The following is an 18,922-nucleotide window of genomic DNA, read 5'->3' as shown; positions in this document are numbered from 1 at the left end:
AGACAGCAAAGGGACCACAACTCCCAGCATGCCCAGACAGCTGAAGGCTGCCCGGGCATGCTGGGAGTTGTAGTGCAGTGATGGGACCACAAATCCTAGCATGCCCAGACAGCTGAAGGCTGCCAGGACATGCTGGGAGTTGTAGTTTAGCTTAGATTAGACAGCAAAAGGACTACAACTCCCAGCATGCCCAGACAGCTAAAGGCTGCCCGGGCATGCTAGGAGTTGTAGTGCAGTGAAGGCACCACAACTCCCAGCATGCCCAGACAGCTGAAGGCTGCGTGGTGATGCTGGGAGTTGTAGTGCAGTGAAGGCACCACAACTCCCAGCATCACCACGCAGCCTTCAGCTGTCTGGGCATGCTAGGATTTGTGGTCCCATCACTGCACTACAACTCCCAGCATGCCCGCGCAGCCTTCAGCTGTCTGGGCATGCTGGGAGTTGTGGTCCCTTTGCTGTCTAATCTAAGCTAAACTACAACTCCCAGCCTGCCTGGGCAGCCTTTAGCTGTCTGGGCATGCTGGGAGTTATAGTCCCTTCGCTGTCTAATCTAAGCTAAAAACTAAGGTGAAAAACTTTATTTATTTTTTTTAAATCAACTGGTGCCAGAAAGTTAAACAGATTTGTAAATTTCTTCTGTTTAAAAATCTTAATCCTTCCAGTACTTATCAGCTGCTGTATGCTCCACATGAAGTTCTTTTCTTTCTGACCATAGTGCTGACACCTCTGTCCCTGTCAGTTCCTGACATGGACAGAGGTGTCGGCAGAGAGCATTGTGGTCAGACTGGAAAGAACTACACAACTTCCTCTGGAGCATAGAGCAGCTAATACGTACTGGATTTAAGTAACCCATTAGGGTCTATTCACACGTCCAGTATTCTGCACAGATTTGATGCGCAGGATTTCAAGCTGTGTTCAGTTTACATAGAAATTTGCAGCAGAAAATCCTGCGCATCAAATCTGCGCAGAATACTATAAGTGTGAATAGACCATTAAGGGGTTAAGAGGCACCCTGCACCGCTAGAGAACTACGGGCACATTACTGCATTTTGCGCACATTTTAGACGACTGCAGTAGTGTGGACGTGGCCCTGTAGCTATTCAGGCTGCACAGAGCACATAGAGCGGCACAGACACGCCTATATTGCATCTAAAATGGTTAGAGGACTGTAAGTACCAGCATGTCTCCCCCTTCTACCGTAAGTCACACGTCGTCACTTTGGATTTCCCGCCCTTCTCGTTTAGTGCGTGGTCACATGATGCAGTGACGTCAGGCGGTCTATCACATGACCCCGTGTGACAGGTACGGGCATAGCAGTGCCAGGGACAGGTGAGCCGCCTCCTCATCCTCCTCCTCCTCCTCCTCCTCCTCCTCCTCCTCCTGCTGCTGTGTCTGCTCGCCTCACCGCCGGCTCCTCCGCTCCTCTCAGGTCTCCGCCGCTGTGTCCGGGATGGGCTCAGTACCGGAGTGGGTGCTTATCACCCTGATCGCCACGCTGGTCGCCCTCCTCCTCCTCACGCTGTTCGGGCTGGCTGTGTACTCGGGGCTGCTGACTGAGGTGGAGGTGAGAGCCGGGCCGCCCCCAATCCGTGGGGTGGTCGTTGCCTACAAGTTCCGTGTGGGGCCCTATGACGAGAGCGGGAACCTGTATACAGAGAGCGTCAGCCTGGCCCCCAAACTGGTGTCCGTAGGGGTCTACTACGACAACCCCATGAAGGTGAGAGGGGCCCGGGGTTCACATGGTCAAGCGCGGGGCTGTCATGGCATGGTGGCAAAGGGGGCATGGGCAGAGTACATGGCACAGTGGAGGGAGCATGGGCAGAGAACTTGGTATGATGGGAGAACATAACGTGGGCAGAGAACTTGGCATGATGGGAGAACATAACATGGGCAGAGCACTTGGCATGATGGGGGAACATAACATGGGCAGAGAACTTGGCATGATGGGGGAACATAACATGGGCAGAGAACTTGGTATGATGGGAGAACATAACATGGGCAGAGAACTTGGTATGATGGGAGAACATAACATGGGCAGAGAACTTGGTATGATGGGAGAACATAACATGGGCAGAGAACTTGGCATGATGGGAGAACATAACATGGGCAGAGAACTTGGCATGATGGGAGAACATAACATGGGCAGAGCACTTGGCATGATGGGGGAACATAACATGGGCACAGCACTTGGCATGATGGGGGAACATAACATGGGCACAGCACTTGGCATGATGGAAGAACATAACATGGGCAGAGTACATGGCACAGTGGAGGGAGCATGGGCAGAGAACTTGGCATAGTGGAGGGAGCATGAGCAGAGAACTTGGCATAGTGGAGGGAGCATGGGCAGAGTACATGGCACAGTGGAGGGAGCATGGGCAGAGTACATGGCACAGTGGAAGGAGCATGGGCAGAGTACATGGCACAGTGGAGGGAGCATGGGCAGAGAACTTGGCATGATGGAAGAACATAACATGGGCAGAGCACTTGGCATGATGGGGGAACATAACATGGGCACAGCACTTGGCATGATGGGGGAACATAACATGGGCAGAGTACATGGCACAGTGGAGGGAGCATGGGCAGAGAACTTGGCATAGTGGAGGGAGCATGGGCAGAGTATATGGCACAGTGGAGGGAGCATGGGCAGAGTACATGGCATAGTGGAGGGAGCATGGGCAGAGAACTTGGCATAGTGGAGGGAGCATGGGCAGAGAACTTGGCACAGTGGAGGGAGCATGGGCAGAGTACATGGCACAGTGGAGGGAGCATGGGCAGAGAACTTGGCACAGTGGAGGGAGTATGGGCAGAGTACATGGCACAGTGGAGGGAGCATGGGCAGAGTACATGGCACAGTGGAGGGAGCATGGGCAGAGAATTTGGCATGATGGAAGAACATAACATGGGCAGAGCACTTGGCATGATGGGGGAACATAACATGGGCACAGCACTTGGCATGATGGGGGAACATAACATGGGCACAGCACTTGGCATGATGGAAGAACATAACATGGGCAAAGTATTGGTATGTTGGGAGAACATAACATGGGCAGAGAACTTGGAATAGTGGAAGGAGCATGGGCAGAGTACATGGCATAGTGGAAGGAGCATGGGCAGAGAACTTGGCATAGTGGAGGCAGCATGGGCAGAGCACTTGGCATGATGGGAGAACATAACGTGGGCAGAGCACTTGGCATGATGGGAGAACATAACGTGGGCAGAGCACTTGGCATGATGGGAGAACATAACGTGGGCAGAGCACTTGGCATGATGGGAGAACATAACGTGGGCAAAGTATTGGTATGTTGGGAGAACATAACGTGGGCAGAGAACTTGGCATAGTGGAAGGAGCATGGGCAGAGTGCATGGCATAGTGGAGGTAGCATGGGCAGAGCACTTGGCATGATGGGAGAACATAACGTGGGCAGAGCACTTGGCATGATGGGAGAACATAACGTGGGCAGAGCACTTGGCATGATGGGAGAACATAACGTGGGCAGAGCACTTGGCATGATGGGAGAACATAACGTGGGCAGAGCACTTGGCATGATGGGAGAACATAACGTGGGCAGAGCACTTGGCATGATGGGAGAACATAACGTGGGCAGAGCACTTGGCATGATGGGAGAACATAACGTGGGCAGAGCACTTGGCATGATGGGAGAACATAACGTGGGCAGAGCACTTGGCATGATGGGAGAACATAACGTGGGCAGAGCACTTGGCATGATGGGAGAACATAACGTGGGCAGAGCACTTGGCATGATGGGAGAACATAACGTGGGCAGAGAACTTGGCATGATGGGAGAACATAACGTGGGCAAAGTATTGGTATGTTGGGAGAACATAACGTGGGCAGAGTGCATGGCATAGTGGAGGCAGCATGGGCAGAGAACTTGGCATGATGGGAGAACATAACGTGGGCAGAGCACTTGGCATGATGGGAGAACATAACGTGGGCAGAGCACTTGGCATGATGGGAGAACATAACGTGGGCAGAGCACTTGGCATGATGGGAGAACATAACGTGGGCAGAGCACTTGGCATGATGGGAGAACATAACGTGGGCAGAGCACTTGGCATGATGGGAGAACATAACGTGGCCAGAGCACTTGGCATGATGGGAGAACATAACGTGGCCAGAGCACTTGGCATGATGGGAGAACATAACGTGGCCAGAGCACTTGGCATGATGGGGGAACATAACGGGGCCAGAGCACTTGGCATGATGGGAGAACATAACGTGGCCAGAGCACTTGGCATGATGGGAGAACATAACGTGGGCAGGGCACTTGGCATGATGGGAGAACATAACGTGGGCAGGGCACTTGGCATGATGGGAGAACATAACGTGGGCAAAGTATTGGTATGTTGGGAGAACATAACGTGGGCAGAGTGCATGGCATAGTGGAGGCAGCATGGGCAGAGCACTTGGCATGATGGGAGAACATAACGTGGCCAGAGCACTTGGCATGATGGGAGAACATAACGTGGCCAGAGCACTTGGCATGATGGGAGAACATAACGTGGGCAGAGCACTTGGCATGATGGGGGAACATAACGTGGGCAGAGCACTTGGCATGATGGGGGAACATAACGTGGGCAGAGCACTTGGCATGATGGGGGAACATAACGTGGGCAGAGCACTTGGCATGATGGGGGAACATAACGTGGGCCGAGCACTTGGCATGATGGGGGAACATAACGTGGGCAGAGCACTTGGCATGATGGGGGAACATAACGTGGGCAGAGCACTTGGCATGATGGGGGAACATAACGTGGGCAGAGCACTTGGCATGATGGGGGAACATAACGTGGGCAGAGCACTTGGCATGATGGGGGAACATAACGTGGCCAGAGCACTTGGCATGATGGGGGAACATAACGTGGCCAGAGCACTTGGCATGATGGGGGAACATAACGTGGCCAGAGCACTTGGCATGATGGGGGAACATAACGTGGCCAGAGCACTTGGCATGATGGGGGAACATAACGTGGGCAGAGCACTTGGCATGATGGGGGAACATAACGTGGGCACAGCACTTGGCATGATGGGGGAACATAACGTGGGCAGAGCACTTGGCATGATGGGAGAACATAACGTGGGCAGAGCACTTGGCATGATGGGAGAACATAACATGGGGAGAGCACTTGGCATGATGGGAGAACATAACGTGGGCAGAGCACTTGGCATAGTGGAGGGAGCATGGTGGGAGGCTGTGGTCATGGGATTGGTATGTGGATAGACAATGACCTAGTGGAGGGGACATTATGGGAGTCCATGATGGAAGGGAGCATGTTGCAAGTCTGTGTAGGGAACAGTCAGAGCGCATGGCTTGGGATATGTTGAGCTCATGGCTTAGATGGGAGCATGGTCAGACCCCATGACCCCCTCCCATAGACTTGCATTGTGGGGGCGGGGCATGATGTCACATGGGGGCGGAGTCGTGACAACGCGATACTCTGGCCCTGTAGTCATGACCCGGCACACTCGGAGGCTGCAGCGCTGCATGAGGCTCCTAGAGATGGGTGCTGCATGCGAGATAGCGGGGTTCCCAGCAGCAGGACCCCCGCGATCAGACATCTTATCCCCTATCCTTTGTATAGGGGATAAAATGTCTTAGGGCCGGAGTACCCCTTTAAAGCCCATAGTATGGTGGATATGGTGGTCATGTTGAAGCCCATGCTATTATGGTTGGGTCATGTTGGGAGCCCATGGCATGGTATAAGACTTTGGCTTGTCAGGGGGCATGGTTGGCATTAGTGGATGAATGAGGGGTGGGGGAGAGGGCTCCTTGTGAAGTTTAGGGTAGCTGTGGATTATGATGTATCTAGGGGTTTCTGGAGCCTGCTATTCAGTGTTTATCACTGACGTACACTTCGTGTTGATGATTACTATGTTCCAACATTCTCGCCCCTCCCCCGGTCGCTGTTTGCTGTGGTTTCTCCATGTAACATATGTAATTGAGCTTCATTAAGTCGGTGGCTTTTTCTGGTGTAATAATTTACACTCCATTGCACTTAGAACTGATCGGTACGAAGCAGAAATACACATCAGCTCATCCCACGGGACCCTCAGCCTATTATAGCAGCACGTTTCCCCCCAGGAATGATGTACAAGGTCTCCGGGGGGACGACAGGGTACAAGGTGGTGGAGCCCAGGTGCAGTGCACTCATGGGCAATTCCAAAGCTCCAACTTCTATGATGGCTTCAGGGAAGATGCCTTGAAGGAAAAGTGACATATTAACTTTGACCATGATGCCATTGTGATGCAAGAAATTCTGAAAACTGTGGTTGTGGGGCCCTGAGCAGCACCCGCCAGACTCTTCAGTCTATTATATGTAGTAATCTTTTGCTTTCCTTACTTTGTATTGCTCTTGAGTTACATCATTGTTTAAACTCTATTTACAGTCAGAGTTGCCGTCACTTTTCTGCTGGGTCTAGGTGCAGGGGTTTACATTTTCTTAATACACTTTGCTGGCCAGGACATGATGTTATTTGAAATCAACAGAAGTAAAGTAGATGATTCCACCTTATGGCAAAGATTAAAGGGGTACTCCACCCCTAGATATCTCTAAAGGCTGGGGGATAAGATGTCTGATTGCGGGGGTCCCGCTGCTGGGGACCTCCATGATCTCTGCTGCGGCACCCCAGACATCCAGTGCACGGAGTAAACTTCGCTCCATGCCTGATGACTGACGACACGGGGCGGAGGCTCATGACGTCACGGTCATGACCTGCTCGTGACATCATAGCCACAACCCCTCAATGCCAGTCTATGGGAGGGGGCATGTCGGCCTTCACCACCCTCCCATAGACTTTCATTGAGGGGGCGTGGTCGTGACTTCATGAGCCTCCGCCACTGCACCCGACGCTCAAAATGAACGGTGGGTGCAGCAGGGAGATTGCGGGGGTCCCCAGCCTTATCAAAAGATGTCTGGGGGGGGGGGGGGGAGTACCCCTTTAAGTGCAGTGTCTGTTCTTACCACTGTAGGCAACTCGAGACCCCCTGTTCAAAGCAGTTAGGTCAAGTTAGCGTTAAAGCAGGTATCTTTAGCTCGCAGCCCGCAAGTCAGTTGAGGCCTGCAGAAGAATATTTTGCGGCACCCTACTTGACAGTAAAGTTTGGTGTTATTGCGGACTGCACCAGGGTGGACTCACAGGTCGGGCACTCGGGAAGACTGTTAACTCCAGAACACAGGATCTCAATATGTGAGATAGGAAGTCCCTTCCATCACAGTGGATGCCTGACAGACTGAGCAACATAATAGAGGGCTTTTGGTGGCATAAACTGATGCTAAATTCCATGAAAAGACATCGAAAGCATCAGTGAGTAACATGTAAGATTATTATTTAACCATTTTGTGACAGGTACACTTTAAAGGAGAAGTCTCATGGTGAAAAACGTATCCCCTATCTGGAGTAGCCCTGTCTCTCCCCCAAAGCAGTGCGGGGGCTGCCACGCCCCCTCCATGTAGCTCTATGGGAGAGCCAAAGATAGCTTTGTGCGGGGGGCGTAATCCGCCTTTCCTGGGAGAGTCAGGGCTCCTTACAGGAGATCGAGGGGTGGGCCCCTGAGGTCAGAGGTAAAATTGCCTCTTGGCAAGAAATTCTACAGCCAATATTTTTCCGGTGCTTGAGCTGCAAACCATCCCCAAAGTCTGTAGGATATTATAGGCTTCTTTGGCACTTCCCCAATACGCCATCTTCTTAAATTTACCAAAAATACATCATCCTTATGGGACTATAAAAAAGTGAAAAATCCTTTTATCTTTCTTTAATGTCCTTGGATCGATATTAGTGCGTTCCTATCCACTTCTTTTGGATATTGTTTTCAATCTATTAATTCTTCTGCTTGTTGCAGAAAACTCCATTACCCTTATGAATCGTTGTTGTTGTTGTTGTTGTTTGTTGAAGAAATTAAGCCTAAAAAGTGACTTTTGAATATAATAAAGACGAGAGCTATCATACCTCAATAATGTTTTGTCGCTTTGGTTTATGATAACCCTTTGTAACTATTAAAGAGGTACTCCGGTGGAAAACTTAAAACAAATTTTTTTTTAAATCAGCTGGTGCCAGAAAGTTAAAGATTTGTAAATTACTTCTATTTAAAATTTTTAATCCTTCCAGTACTTATTAGCTGCTAAATACTACAGAGGAAATTATTTTCTTTTTGGAACACAGAGCTCTTTGCTGACATCTTCACCACAGTGCTCTCTGCTGACATCTCTGTCCATTTTAAGAACTGTCCAGAGTAGGAGAAAATCCCCATAGCAAACATATGCTGCTCTGGACAGTTCCTAAAATGGACAGAGGTGTCAGCAGAGAGCACTGTGTTCCAAAAAGAAAATAATTTCCTCTGTAGTATTTAGCAGCTAATATGTACTGGAAGGACTAAGATTTTTTTTAAATAGAAGTAATTTACAAATCTGTTTAACTTTCTGGCACCAGTTGATAAAAGTTTTTCCACCCGAGTACCCCTTTAATCACAGTGAGCCACTTATCTAAAAATTACATTTCCTGACCACCAAACTTAGAGATTTTATGTTTTTATGGTTGTCATGTAATCTACGAATTGAAAAAGTCCTCTGATGGCTCAGACCAAACCATGAATATGTCCTTTTTATATAATGCAAATACAAATTAAAAGGAATACTGCAGTGGAATATAACTTATCACCAATCCAAAGAATAGGGCATAAGTTATAGATCGCAGGGGGTCCGACCACTGGGACCCCCCGCTATCTCCTGTACGGGGCTGCAGCAGGAAGAGGGGGCGTTTCGTCCCCACATTAAGAGGCTGCCAACACACCCCCTCCATGTATCCCATAGAGATACATGGAGGGGGCGTGTCTGCCACGGCTTCCTGCTGGGGATGGCACCGCGCTTCCTGCGGACTGCCGCGGCCGCGTTCGGGAGATCGCGGGGGGTCCCAGTGGTCGGACCTTTCGGAGAGGGGATAAGTTATTACAGTACTCCTTTACGTATCTGATGAAAGGGTTACGGTATCGGTGCATATTGATGGTACCATCTGTTGGAAAATTGTAAGGAATTATGATCCAATAGAAACTGTAACAGTTTACATGGGGGGGGGGGGGGGGCTCAACAAGAACAACATTGACATCCTATACACCCACATCCAAGAGGATGCAAGTATACAGGTTCTTGACATTAGTATACAAGAATAAAACTTTACTGCCAACTAAAGTCAACCACTGCCAATCAATTCCCAACCTAAGTACAGAGAATATAGCTCAGTAATTTAGCCCCTCTTCTAGAGGTCCTTCCAGTAATAGTTGGATGGTAGGATAGGGATAGCTTTTAAGGAAAGTCTATTAATTTTCTCATGTCGTGTTTTTTTTTTATTTTTATTTTTTTTAAATAAATCTATTTTTCCATTCCAAGTATCCATTTGAAGGCATCTCAAACTAGTGATAGACGCTGATTTGTTAAATCTTGTAATGCAGCCATTCTCCTGATATCTAGGAAAAAGAGCACTGTTCTATCCCCCTTCCCACTGACAGCTGTCTGTCTTTACTACAGTATAGACCAGTGAGTGGAGGGAGCGGGTCCTCCTAAATATCGAGATCTACTGTGTGCCATATTGGGGAAGGACTACCTTGATCTTTCCAGACCAGCTGCATCATTAGCTGTGTGATTGATCGTTCATGCGGCCCTCTCTGCACAACAATGTGTCCAACCTGTAATTCCCCTATCGCTCTCTTCTAAACTTTTTCCTGAAAACAACCTGTAGAGGTTAAAGAATGAGCCATGTACCAAAAGCAAAAATAAACAAAATAGGGAAAAAGCTGAAGATTTACACAATAACAGGAGCCGATACAATACACCACCCTCTCCCCCAGGCTATAGTGTCCATGTTTGTATATAAATACTGCTCTGTATGTACTACATATGGGTTTGCAGGACTGGACCGACTTGTTATAATAAAAAAACTGGTTTATATTGGGCTGCACGCAAACTCAATCCACTGTTTCTGGCATTCACCTGTAAACACAGTCTGTTGTGCTCAGATTTCGGTCATTCAGGTCTTGGAGACGTACACTGTATTCATCTTTACTACAGTCTTATGCTCCTTGCTAATGATGAGCGAACTTACAGTAAATTCGATTTGTCGAGAACTTCTCGGCTCGGCAGTTGATGACTTTTCCTGCATAAATGAGTTCAGCTTTCAGGTGCTCCCGTGGGCTGGAAAAGGTGGAGACAGTCCTAGAAGAGTCTTTCCTAGGACTGTATCCACCTTTTCCAGCCCACCGGAGCACCTAAAAGCTGAACTAATTTATGCAGGAAAAGTCATCAACTGCCGAGCCGAGAAGTTCGTGACGAATCGAATTTACTGTAAGTTCGCTCATCTCTACTCCTAGCTGTCACCCATTTCAGGCTGGGAAGAAACGGTCTGTAGCAAAGGTGAATTTAGGCTACAGCTCCCAGTTAGCCGCCTCTACTTTTAGGATTTGGTAATACATAAATTGTTATTTATTGTGTTTAATTCTCAGGTCCCTGTCGAGTTCTGTCGATACATTGTGGGCAGCATCCTCAGCGAGGGCGATGAAAAACCACTCCCCGATCACGTCCGGATATTTCGTAAACATGGCTTCAAGTTCTGCGTGTTGCCTGAAGTTAACCACGCTGTGATGGCTACGTTTCCTTACACGACTCCATTCTCAATACAGCTGGCCACCACCAGGGTGCACCCTGCACTGGAGAAATACGTCAAGGTAGGAGAGATGCGCAGAGACTGCTTCTATCTAAGTGTTTTCCAACAAGGGTGCCTCCAGCTGTTGCAAAACTACAACTCCCAGCATGCCCGGACAGCCAAAGGCTGTCCGGGCATGCTGGGAGTTGTAGTTTTGCAACAGCTGGAGGCACCCTGGTTGGAAAACAATGTAATATGGAATGGATGGCTGATATAGTACCATCAGTCAGCATACTGCATATAAGGACCTCCTATACAACTATGGATTAGAAGATCCTCACAATACAAATTGATAGCATAATTGTGAGATCAGTGTCTTTAATGCCCCCACTTCAGGGGAACATGTCAGAGGATTGCAATTTAGGTAAAAAAAAAAAAAAAAAAGTAGAAAAGGTAGAGGTTGACCTAGACTTTTGCAGCAGGAGGCCACATGAGGAGGTCATTGGACAATTTCCCCCCAGCCTTTTGGTAAAGGGCAGAATACTGATGTCTGTGTACCCCAACTATGAGGTGGTGTTGTGAAGAAAATTGTCTAACCTGCCTAGAGACTTGCTCAAAGTTTTTCATGCCATGTGCACAATTTTCATAAATTTGGCACAGTTTGCATCTCTTGCGGCATCTCTCAAATGATTTATCCTATGATGTGTTATTTCAAAGGCCAATACAAAATTGATGTTGCATTGTGCTGCTAGTTTTGTAGTTTAAAGGGGTACTCCCGTGGAAAACTTTTTATTTTATTTTTTTTTATCAACTGGTACCAGAAAGTTAAACAGATTTGTAAATTACTTTTATTAAAAAATCTTAATCCTTCCAGTACTTTTTAGGGGCTATATACTACAGAGGAAATGCTTTTCTTTTTGGCTTTCTCTTATGTCACAACCACGGTGCTCTCTGTTGACCTCTGCTGTCCATTTTAGGAACTGGCCAGAGCAGCATATGTTTGCTATGGGGATTTTTGTCCTGCTCTGGCCAGTTCCTAAAATGGACAGCAGAGGTCAGCAGAGAGCACTGTGGTCGTGACATAAGAGAAATCCAAAAAGAAAAGCATTTCCTCTGTAGTATACAGCCCCTAAAAAGTACTGGAAGGATTAAGATTTTTAATAGAAGTAATTTACAAATCTGTTTAACTTTCTGGAGCCAGTTGATCTAAAAAAAAAAAAAAAAAAAAAATTCCATGGGAGTAACCCTTTAAGTCTATCCCCCTCTGTGGTCCTTACTATCCATATAAACACATTGTTAAAGGACAATGAGAAAATATTATGTCAGGCAAGAGTTTATTTCTCCTGAGGCAACATAGAACGCTTGTCATTATCGGGCACAGGTAACCTCTATGAGCGGTGACAAATTGTCTAGAAAATAGACACTGGGTAAAAACAATGCCACACTAGCTCCTATAAAAGCTGGTGCATCTTATTGGAGCAGTGGCTTATTGGGTAGTCACCTGTAGGGGGTGGTAGAGCAGGTTTTCTTTGTTGTAGATGTGAGCAGTGCTGCATTGGAGACTACACTTAGATCAATCACAAAAATAAGTCAATAACATTGCCATGGGAAGATTCTAACAAGGGTCAAGGTAAATGAAACAACTGCTTAAATGGGTACTCCACTGGAAAACATTTTTTTATTTTTTATTTAAATCAGTTGGTGCCAGAAAGTTAAACAGATTTGTAAATTACTATTAAAAAATCTTAATCCTTCAGTACTTATCAGCTGCTGTTATGATCCATAGAAAGTTCTTTTCTTTCTGAATTTCCTTTCTGCCTGACCACAGTGCTCTCTGCTGACACCTCTGTCCATTTTAGGAACTGTCCAGAAAAGAAGCAAATCCCCATAGAAAACCTATCCTCCTCTGGACAGTTCCTAAAATGGACAGAGGTGTCAGCAGAGAGCACTGTGGTCAGGCAGAAAAGAAATTAAAAAAGAAAAGAACTTCCTGTGGATCATAACAGCAGCTGATAAGTACTGGAAGGATTAAGATTTTTTCAATAGAAGTAATTTACAAATCTGTTTAACTTTCTGGCACCAGTTGATTTAAAAAATGTTTTTTCCAGTGGAATACCCCTTTAAAAGCTGGAATAGTTAAGCTGGAGATTTGTTTTAAGAATGATTTTGGCAAATGGAATCTTTTCACCCAGATGTTGTGTAGACTTTTTCAGTGTAAAAGCAGCTTGTGAATTTCGATGCAGACTCGCACTCATGGCTTATGATACTTGTGTGGATATAAGGAAATGCAAGATATGTAATTCACTTTCGTGTTAATGGCATTACAGGGGGATTTACTTATTTTTATCCACATACCCTCAGCCCAAATAAGAGAGTAAGCAGCTGTTAAACCTCTCTGGTGCCACCATTATGCAGGAAGGGGCAGAAAGTAATGCATATCAAAAATAGCCATAGAGGGGTTATCCATGGAAAACTATTTTTTTTTTTTTTTTTTTTTTATATATATCAACTGGCTCCAGAAAGTTAAACAGATTTGTAAATTACTTCTATTAAAAAATCTTATTCCTTTCAGTGCTTATGAGCTGCGGAAGTTGTGTTGCTCTTTTCTGTCTAAGTGCTCTCTGATGAAACGTGTCTCGGGAACTGTCCAGAGTAGAATCAAATCCCCATAGCAAACCTCTTCTACTCTGTGCAGTTCCCGAGACAAGCAGAGATGTCAGCAGAGAGCACTGTTGCCAGACAGAAAATAACAACTCAACTTCAGCAGCTGATAATTATTGAAAGGATTAAGATTTTTTTATAGAAGTAATCTACAAATCTGAAATAAAATATTTAGCCCGGACCTTCTAGGTGAGTATATATAAATTTAGGATACCGTATATACTCGAGTATAAGCCGACCCGAATATAAGCCGAGGCCCCTAATTTCACCCCAAAATCCCAGGAAAAGTTATTGACTCAAGTATAAGCCTAGGGTGGGAAATACATCATCCCCCCCTGTCATCATCCAGACCACTGTCATTAACACCCCTGTCATTATCACCCCCCCCTTCATTATCACCCCCCCCCTTCATTATCACCCCCCCCTTCATTATCACCCCCCCCTTCATTATCACCCCCCCCTTCATTATCACCCCCCCCTTCATTATCACCCCCCCCTTCATCATCACCCCCCCCTTCATCATCACCCCCCCCTTCATCATCACCCCCCCCTTCATCATCACCCCCCCCTTCATCATCACCCCCCCCTTCATCATCACCCCCCCCTTCATCATCACCCCCCCCTTCATCATCACCCCCCCTTCATCATCCCCTTGTCATTATCCCCCTTCATCATCCCCTTGTCATTATCCCCCTTCATCATCCCCTTGTCATTATCCCCCTTCATCATCCCCTTGTCATTATCCCCCTTCATCATCCCCTTGTCATTATCCCCCTTCATCATCCCCTTGTCATCATCCTCTTGTCGTCATCATCATCACAGCTTGTCAATGTCTGATACAGTGGTCTTCAACCTGCGGACCTCCAGATGTTTCAAAACTACAACTCCCAGCAAGCCCGGGCAGCCATCGGCTGTCCGGGCTTGCTGGGAGTTGTAGTTTTGAAACCTCTGGAGGTCCGCAGGTTGAAGACCACTGCGGACTTCAACATCATCCAGCCCCCTCTCACCCCCTTTAGTTCTGTACTCACCTGCGCTCGGCGCTGGTTTGGTGCTGCAGGACTGTCCGGTGGGGAGGTCGTCCGGTGGGATAGTGGTTCCGTGCTGCCATCTTCACCGGGGGGGCCTCTTCTCCGCGCTTCGGGCCGGAATAGAGGCATTGCCTTGACGATGACGCAGAGGGACGTTGGTAATGAACGTACCTCTGCGTCGTCGTCAAGGCAACGTGACTATTCCGGGTCTGGGCCCGAAGCGCGGAGAAGAGGCCTCCCGGTGAAGATGGCAGCCCGGAACCACTATCCCACCGGACGACCTCCCCACCGGACAGTCCTGCAGCAACGGACCAGCGCACCCTAACGTCCCACCGAGCGGAGGTGAGTACAGAACTAAAGGGGGTGAGAGGGGGCTGGATGATGTCAAAGGCCGCAGTGGTCTTCAACCTGCGGACCTCCAGAGGTTTCAAAACTACAACTCCCAGCAAGCCCGGACAGCCGATGGCTGCCCGGGCTTGCTGGGAGTTGTAGTTTTGAAACCTCGGGAGGTCCGCAGGTTGAAGACCACTGAGGGCGGAGAGTTCACTCGAGTATAAGCCGAGGGGGGTGTTTTCAGCACGAAAAATCGTGCTGAAAAACTCGGCTTTTACTCAAATATATACGGTAGGTTATAAATATATGTTTGGAACTAATAAGTAAAAATTTATGTAATAAAAAAATTAGATCGTGCTTCAATAATAATGTAATAGGTTTATTAAAATATCACAATATAAAAAGTTACTCCTCACAGGGCCATTGTGTGGAGAACATATGTTCATAACTATGTTCTCCACACAAGGGCCCTGTGAGGAGTAACTTTTTATATTGTGATATTTTAATAAACCTATTACATTATTATTGAAGCACGATCTAATTTTTTTATTACATCAATTTTTACTTATTAGTTCCAAACATATATTTATAACCTTTCCTAAAGTTATATATACTCACCTAGAAGGTCCGGGCTAAATATTTTGTTTCTGGTTTTCTCTTTTCTGCAACTGTGGTATAGTTGCATGTCCTAGTTTGACCTCAGTGTGTATTAATTGTGAGCTGCACACACAACTTCCTTTTTAATCTACAAATCTGTTTAACTTTCTAGAGCAAGTTGATATAAAAAGAAAAAAGTTTTTATCCTGGATAACCCTTAACTCCTTAACGACGCAGGACGTAAATGTACGTCCTGGTGAGCTGGTACTTAAAGGGGTACTCCGCCCCTAGACATCCTATCCCCTATCCAAAGGATAGGGGATAAGATGTCAGATCGCCGCGGTCCCGCTGCTGGGGACCCCCGGGATCCCTGCTGCGGCACCCCGCTATCATTACTGCACAGAGCGAGTTCGCTCTGTGCGTAATGACGGGCGATACAGCGGACGGAGCAGCGTGACGTCGTGACCTCATGGCATCATTGCCCGTCCCCTTAATGCAAGTCTATGGGAGGGTGCGTGTCGACCGCCACGCCCCCTCCCATAGACTTGTATTGAAAGGGGCGGGCCGTGACATCATGAGGGGCGGAGCCGTGACGTAACGATGCTCCGGCCCCTGTATTGCCCGTCAAGCGTTTTTTTTTATTTTGTCTTGTCCACAGTGCTCTCTGCTGGCACCTGATGCCCGTATGAAGAACTGACCAGAGCAGCATAGGTTTGCTATGGGGATTTTCTCCTGCTCTGGACAGTTCCTGAGACGGGCATCAGGTGTCAGCACTGTTTAAAAAAAAAAATGTCTTCCAACAGAGTACCCCTTTAATGTCAAGGGTTTGTTTAAAACAGAGTTCCCCTTTTAAACACCTCACTAGAGCTGACATCACAAAGTGTGTGACAACACCTCGGTACATGTGAGCTCCCAAGCGAGGTCTACAGACAGTGTAATGTGGGTAGGTTAAAGGGGTACTCCGCTGCCCCTGCGTTTGGAACACTGGGTGCAGGCTGCAGGGGTCATGACGTCATGCCACGCCCCCTCAATGCAGCTCTATGGGAGGGGGCGTGGCAGCCACCACGCCCCCTCCCATAGACCTGCATTGAGGGGCGTGGCCTAGACATCACGACCCCCGCAGCCCGCACCCAGCGTTGGGAACAAAATGTTCTGAATGCTGGGGCAGCGGAGTACCCCTTTAAGAGTCAGTCAGACAACAAATGTAGCAGAGACAGTGTATATTTAGTGAACAGATACATAACGAATAAAGGTTGTCACAGTGAAGCTATTTTGTTGTAGTTGAATTTTAACCTCACAAGTTGTAATTGTATCAGATCAGAAGCTGCGGAAGGAAAGGAAATTCCTCATTCTTGTGTAACGTGTGAGAATCTTCACTTACACTTGGAGGGGCCCTTTACAGCCCATAAACAAATGTGTTTTTGATCATTTTACATCCAGTCATTGCCATTCATTATATCTACATATTGGTGCCTCATGGACAGTGACCATTATGGGCGTCTGTCTCCAGGATCTCTTACTCGGCAGTGCTACCTGTCACTATGCGGCTCTTTCCTTTACATGTCCGGTACATTCAGGATATTTAGGGAAAAATCTCCAGCTTTTTGTTCCCATAGACCTTGGTCTTTATGAAGAGGCGGGAGCTGGGTTAACACTTTGCAGCCGCTCATGTTTCGGGTTGTTGGAGCCGTCCCTGGCTGTGGTAAGAGAGGTGTAAATTGCCACCTGCTGTTTGTTCTCAGGTGAAAATGAGATCTGAGACCAAGAGATGTGGTGAATTGGATGGGAAAAGTAAAGATAAAGACTGAGGGAGGAGGGGAGAGAGAGGGAGCAGGCGCTGCGGAGAACATTCTTGTTCTCTTCCCCCGTTGTGTGCTGTCTCGCCTGATGCTACTTCCCATTTCTTCACGTCTCATTATTTCTAGCTTGTCCCTCATCTTCTCATCCATTTACTATTTACTGCCTGTCTGCCAGCATTATGCTCCTTCCATCAGACTCCCAGCGCCCTGTGCTTGTTCCTTATTGTTTCCATCTTGCTTTGTGTACTTTTCCTGCGGCCTCCATAGTGGAGGGGGTGGGGGTCAATGATGCTGAGCATGAGCTATTCCTCAGGGGAGAGAGGAAGAAGGAGGACAATGTTACTTTGCATTCTTCTTTCCACCTCGGGAAGGTCCTCTGGGCAAGTTCTCTTAAGATCTTTTCATTGTGAGATCCAACCCTTTACAACAAGCTGGATTCCCCTCCATATAAGACATAAGCTTTCTTCTTTCGCCTATTTACGGTGCCGCACATCTCCTCTGTCTGTTGGCTCTCATTTTCTTTCTTTAGGATCAGACCTAGGAACCACAAAGTGTTGTCCACTATTATACATCTGCATAGGTTCTTGCCATAATCTGTGCCCCTTATTCAGTAGCAAGGGCCCCCACCGCCCCTCCAAACCGAATGTTACAGCTTATTGTAGTCACTCCTAGTGTCTGTTAAATGTAGCTTTGTCTTTTTATCATTACAGAAAAAAAAATCTGAAAATGGAACAAAAATTACTCAAATAAATCACAGAAAAGAGACCACACTAACTGGTAAAAGGGCAGGTTAGGCTGCGTTCACACTATAAAAATACCTCCGTTATAAACGTCTGTCAAAAAAATCTTGAAAATTGGCCGTTAGAAAAGCCCATTGTAGTCTATGGGATTTTTCTAATAGCCGTTTTAACCCGTTATCGCCCGTTATTAATAACGGCCGTAATTGTGTGATGGGCGATATTAATAATTTGTGCATGCACTATTTCTCCCATTACTAACGGGCGATAACTGGTTAAAACGGATATTAGAAAAATCCCATAGACTACAATGGGATTTTCTAAGGGCCATTAGGGATTTTTATGGCCGATTTTTCAAGATTTTTATGACAGACTTTTATAACTGAGGTATTTTTATAGTGTGAGCGCAGCCTTAGATACCTATTCCCACCACGATGTAGACCAGCCACAATGCTATATGGGGGAGGTCACACAAGTGTTTTTTTGGTTTTTGTCTTTTATAAATATTTTCTTCTGGGACATAGACAAGTCTAATCTGCAGGACGTCCTGCTGTACATGTTACTCTTCTCATAACAACCCCCTGCCATACCCTGCATTCTCTGCATCCTTTATTCTGAGCCCTCCTATTTCTCTCTGTATGACATTTCTCTGTACCCCCTCTTTCTCGTACACAGTCCCTTTGTTCTCTGTATTAAGTTGTCTGCTTTGCTCTTGCTCCCCCTGTTTGCCTTCCTCTATTTTCTCCCCCCCCCCCCCCCATGTGCCTCCTGAGGCGTCCTGTGCCCTCCCCCAGGCGGCATTGGTCCGGCTGCCCGCGCCGCTCCCCAGAACGTCAGGATCTAACTTGTATTTTAATGAGTCAGATCCAGCTGGGAATAAAATTTTAATGAGTTTGCTTTGAGTAGTGGTGTCTCCGCCACCAAGGGGAAAACAGCTGCAGCGACCCCCTGCTCTCGTATATACACTTCTTCTGCTTTAGACATGTAATAACTGTCTTTGTTTCTATATATAGACTCTCGCTTTGCATCTGATAATTGTCTGTGAATGACTGTGTATGTATGGACATATTAGTGATGTAAATTTTAGAACCGGTTGTCACCTCTGCTCAAAGC

General features: G+C 47.2%; 1 protein-coding gene across 1 annotated transcript in view; it reads left to right on the top strand.

Annotated features, from left to right (window-relative positions):
• The first annotated feature begins 1,352 nt into the window (after positions 1-1,352).
• TEX264 (testis expressed 264, ER-phagy receptor) overlaps positions 1,353-18,922 on the top strand; it is a 38,498-nt gene continuing 20,928 nt past the window's right edge. Inside the window, exons 1-2 of the mRNA XM_056525132.1 lie at positions 1,353-1,717; positions 10,515-10,736. Coding sequence (XP_056381107.1) covers positions 1,451-1,717; positions 10,515-10,736 — 489 coding nt within the window. The 5' untranslated portion in view covers positions 1,353-1,450. The remainder of the gene's footprint in view (positions 1,718-10,514; positions 10,737-18,922) is intronic.

This window comes from Hyla sarda, chromosome 6, assembly GCF_029499605.1.
Source record: "Hyla sarda isolate aHylSar1 chromosome 6, aHylSar1.hap1, whole genome shotgun sequence".
NCBI lineage: Eukaryota > Metazoa > Chordata > Amphibia > Anura > Hylidae > Hyla > Hyla sarda.
This window is presented reverse-complemented; position numbering and strand designations above follow the sequence as displayed.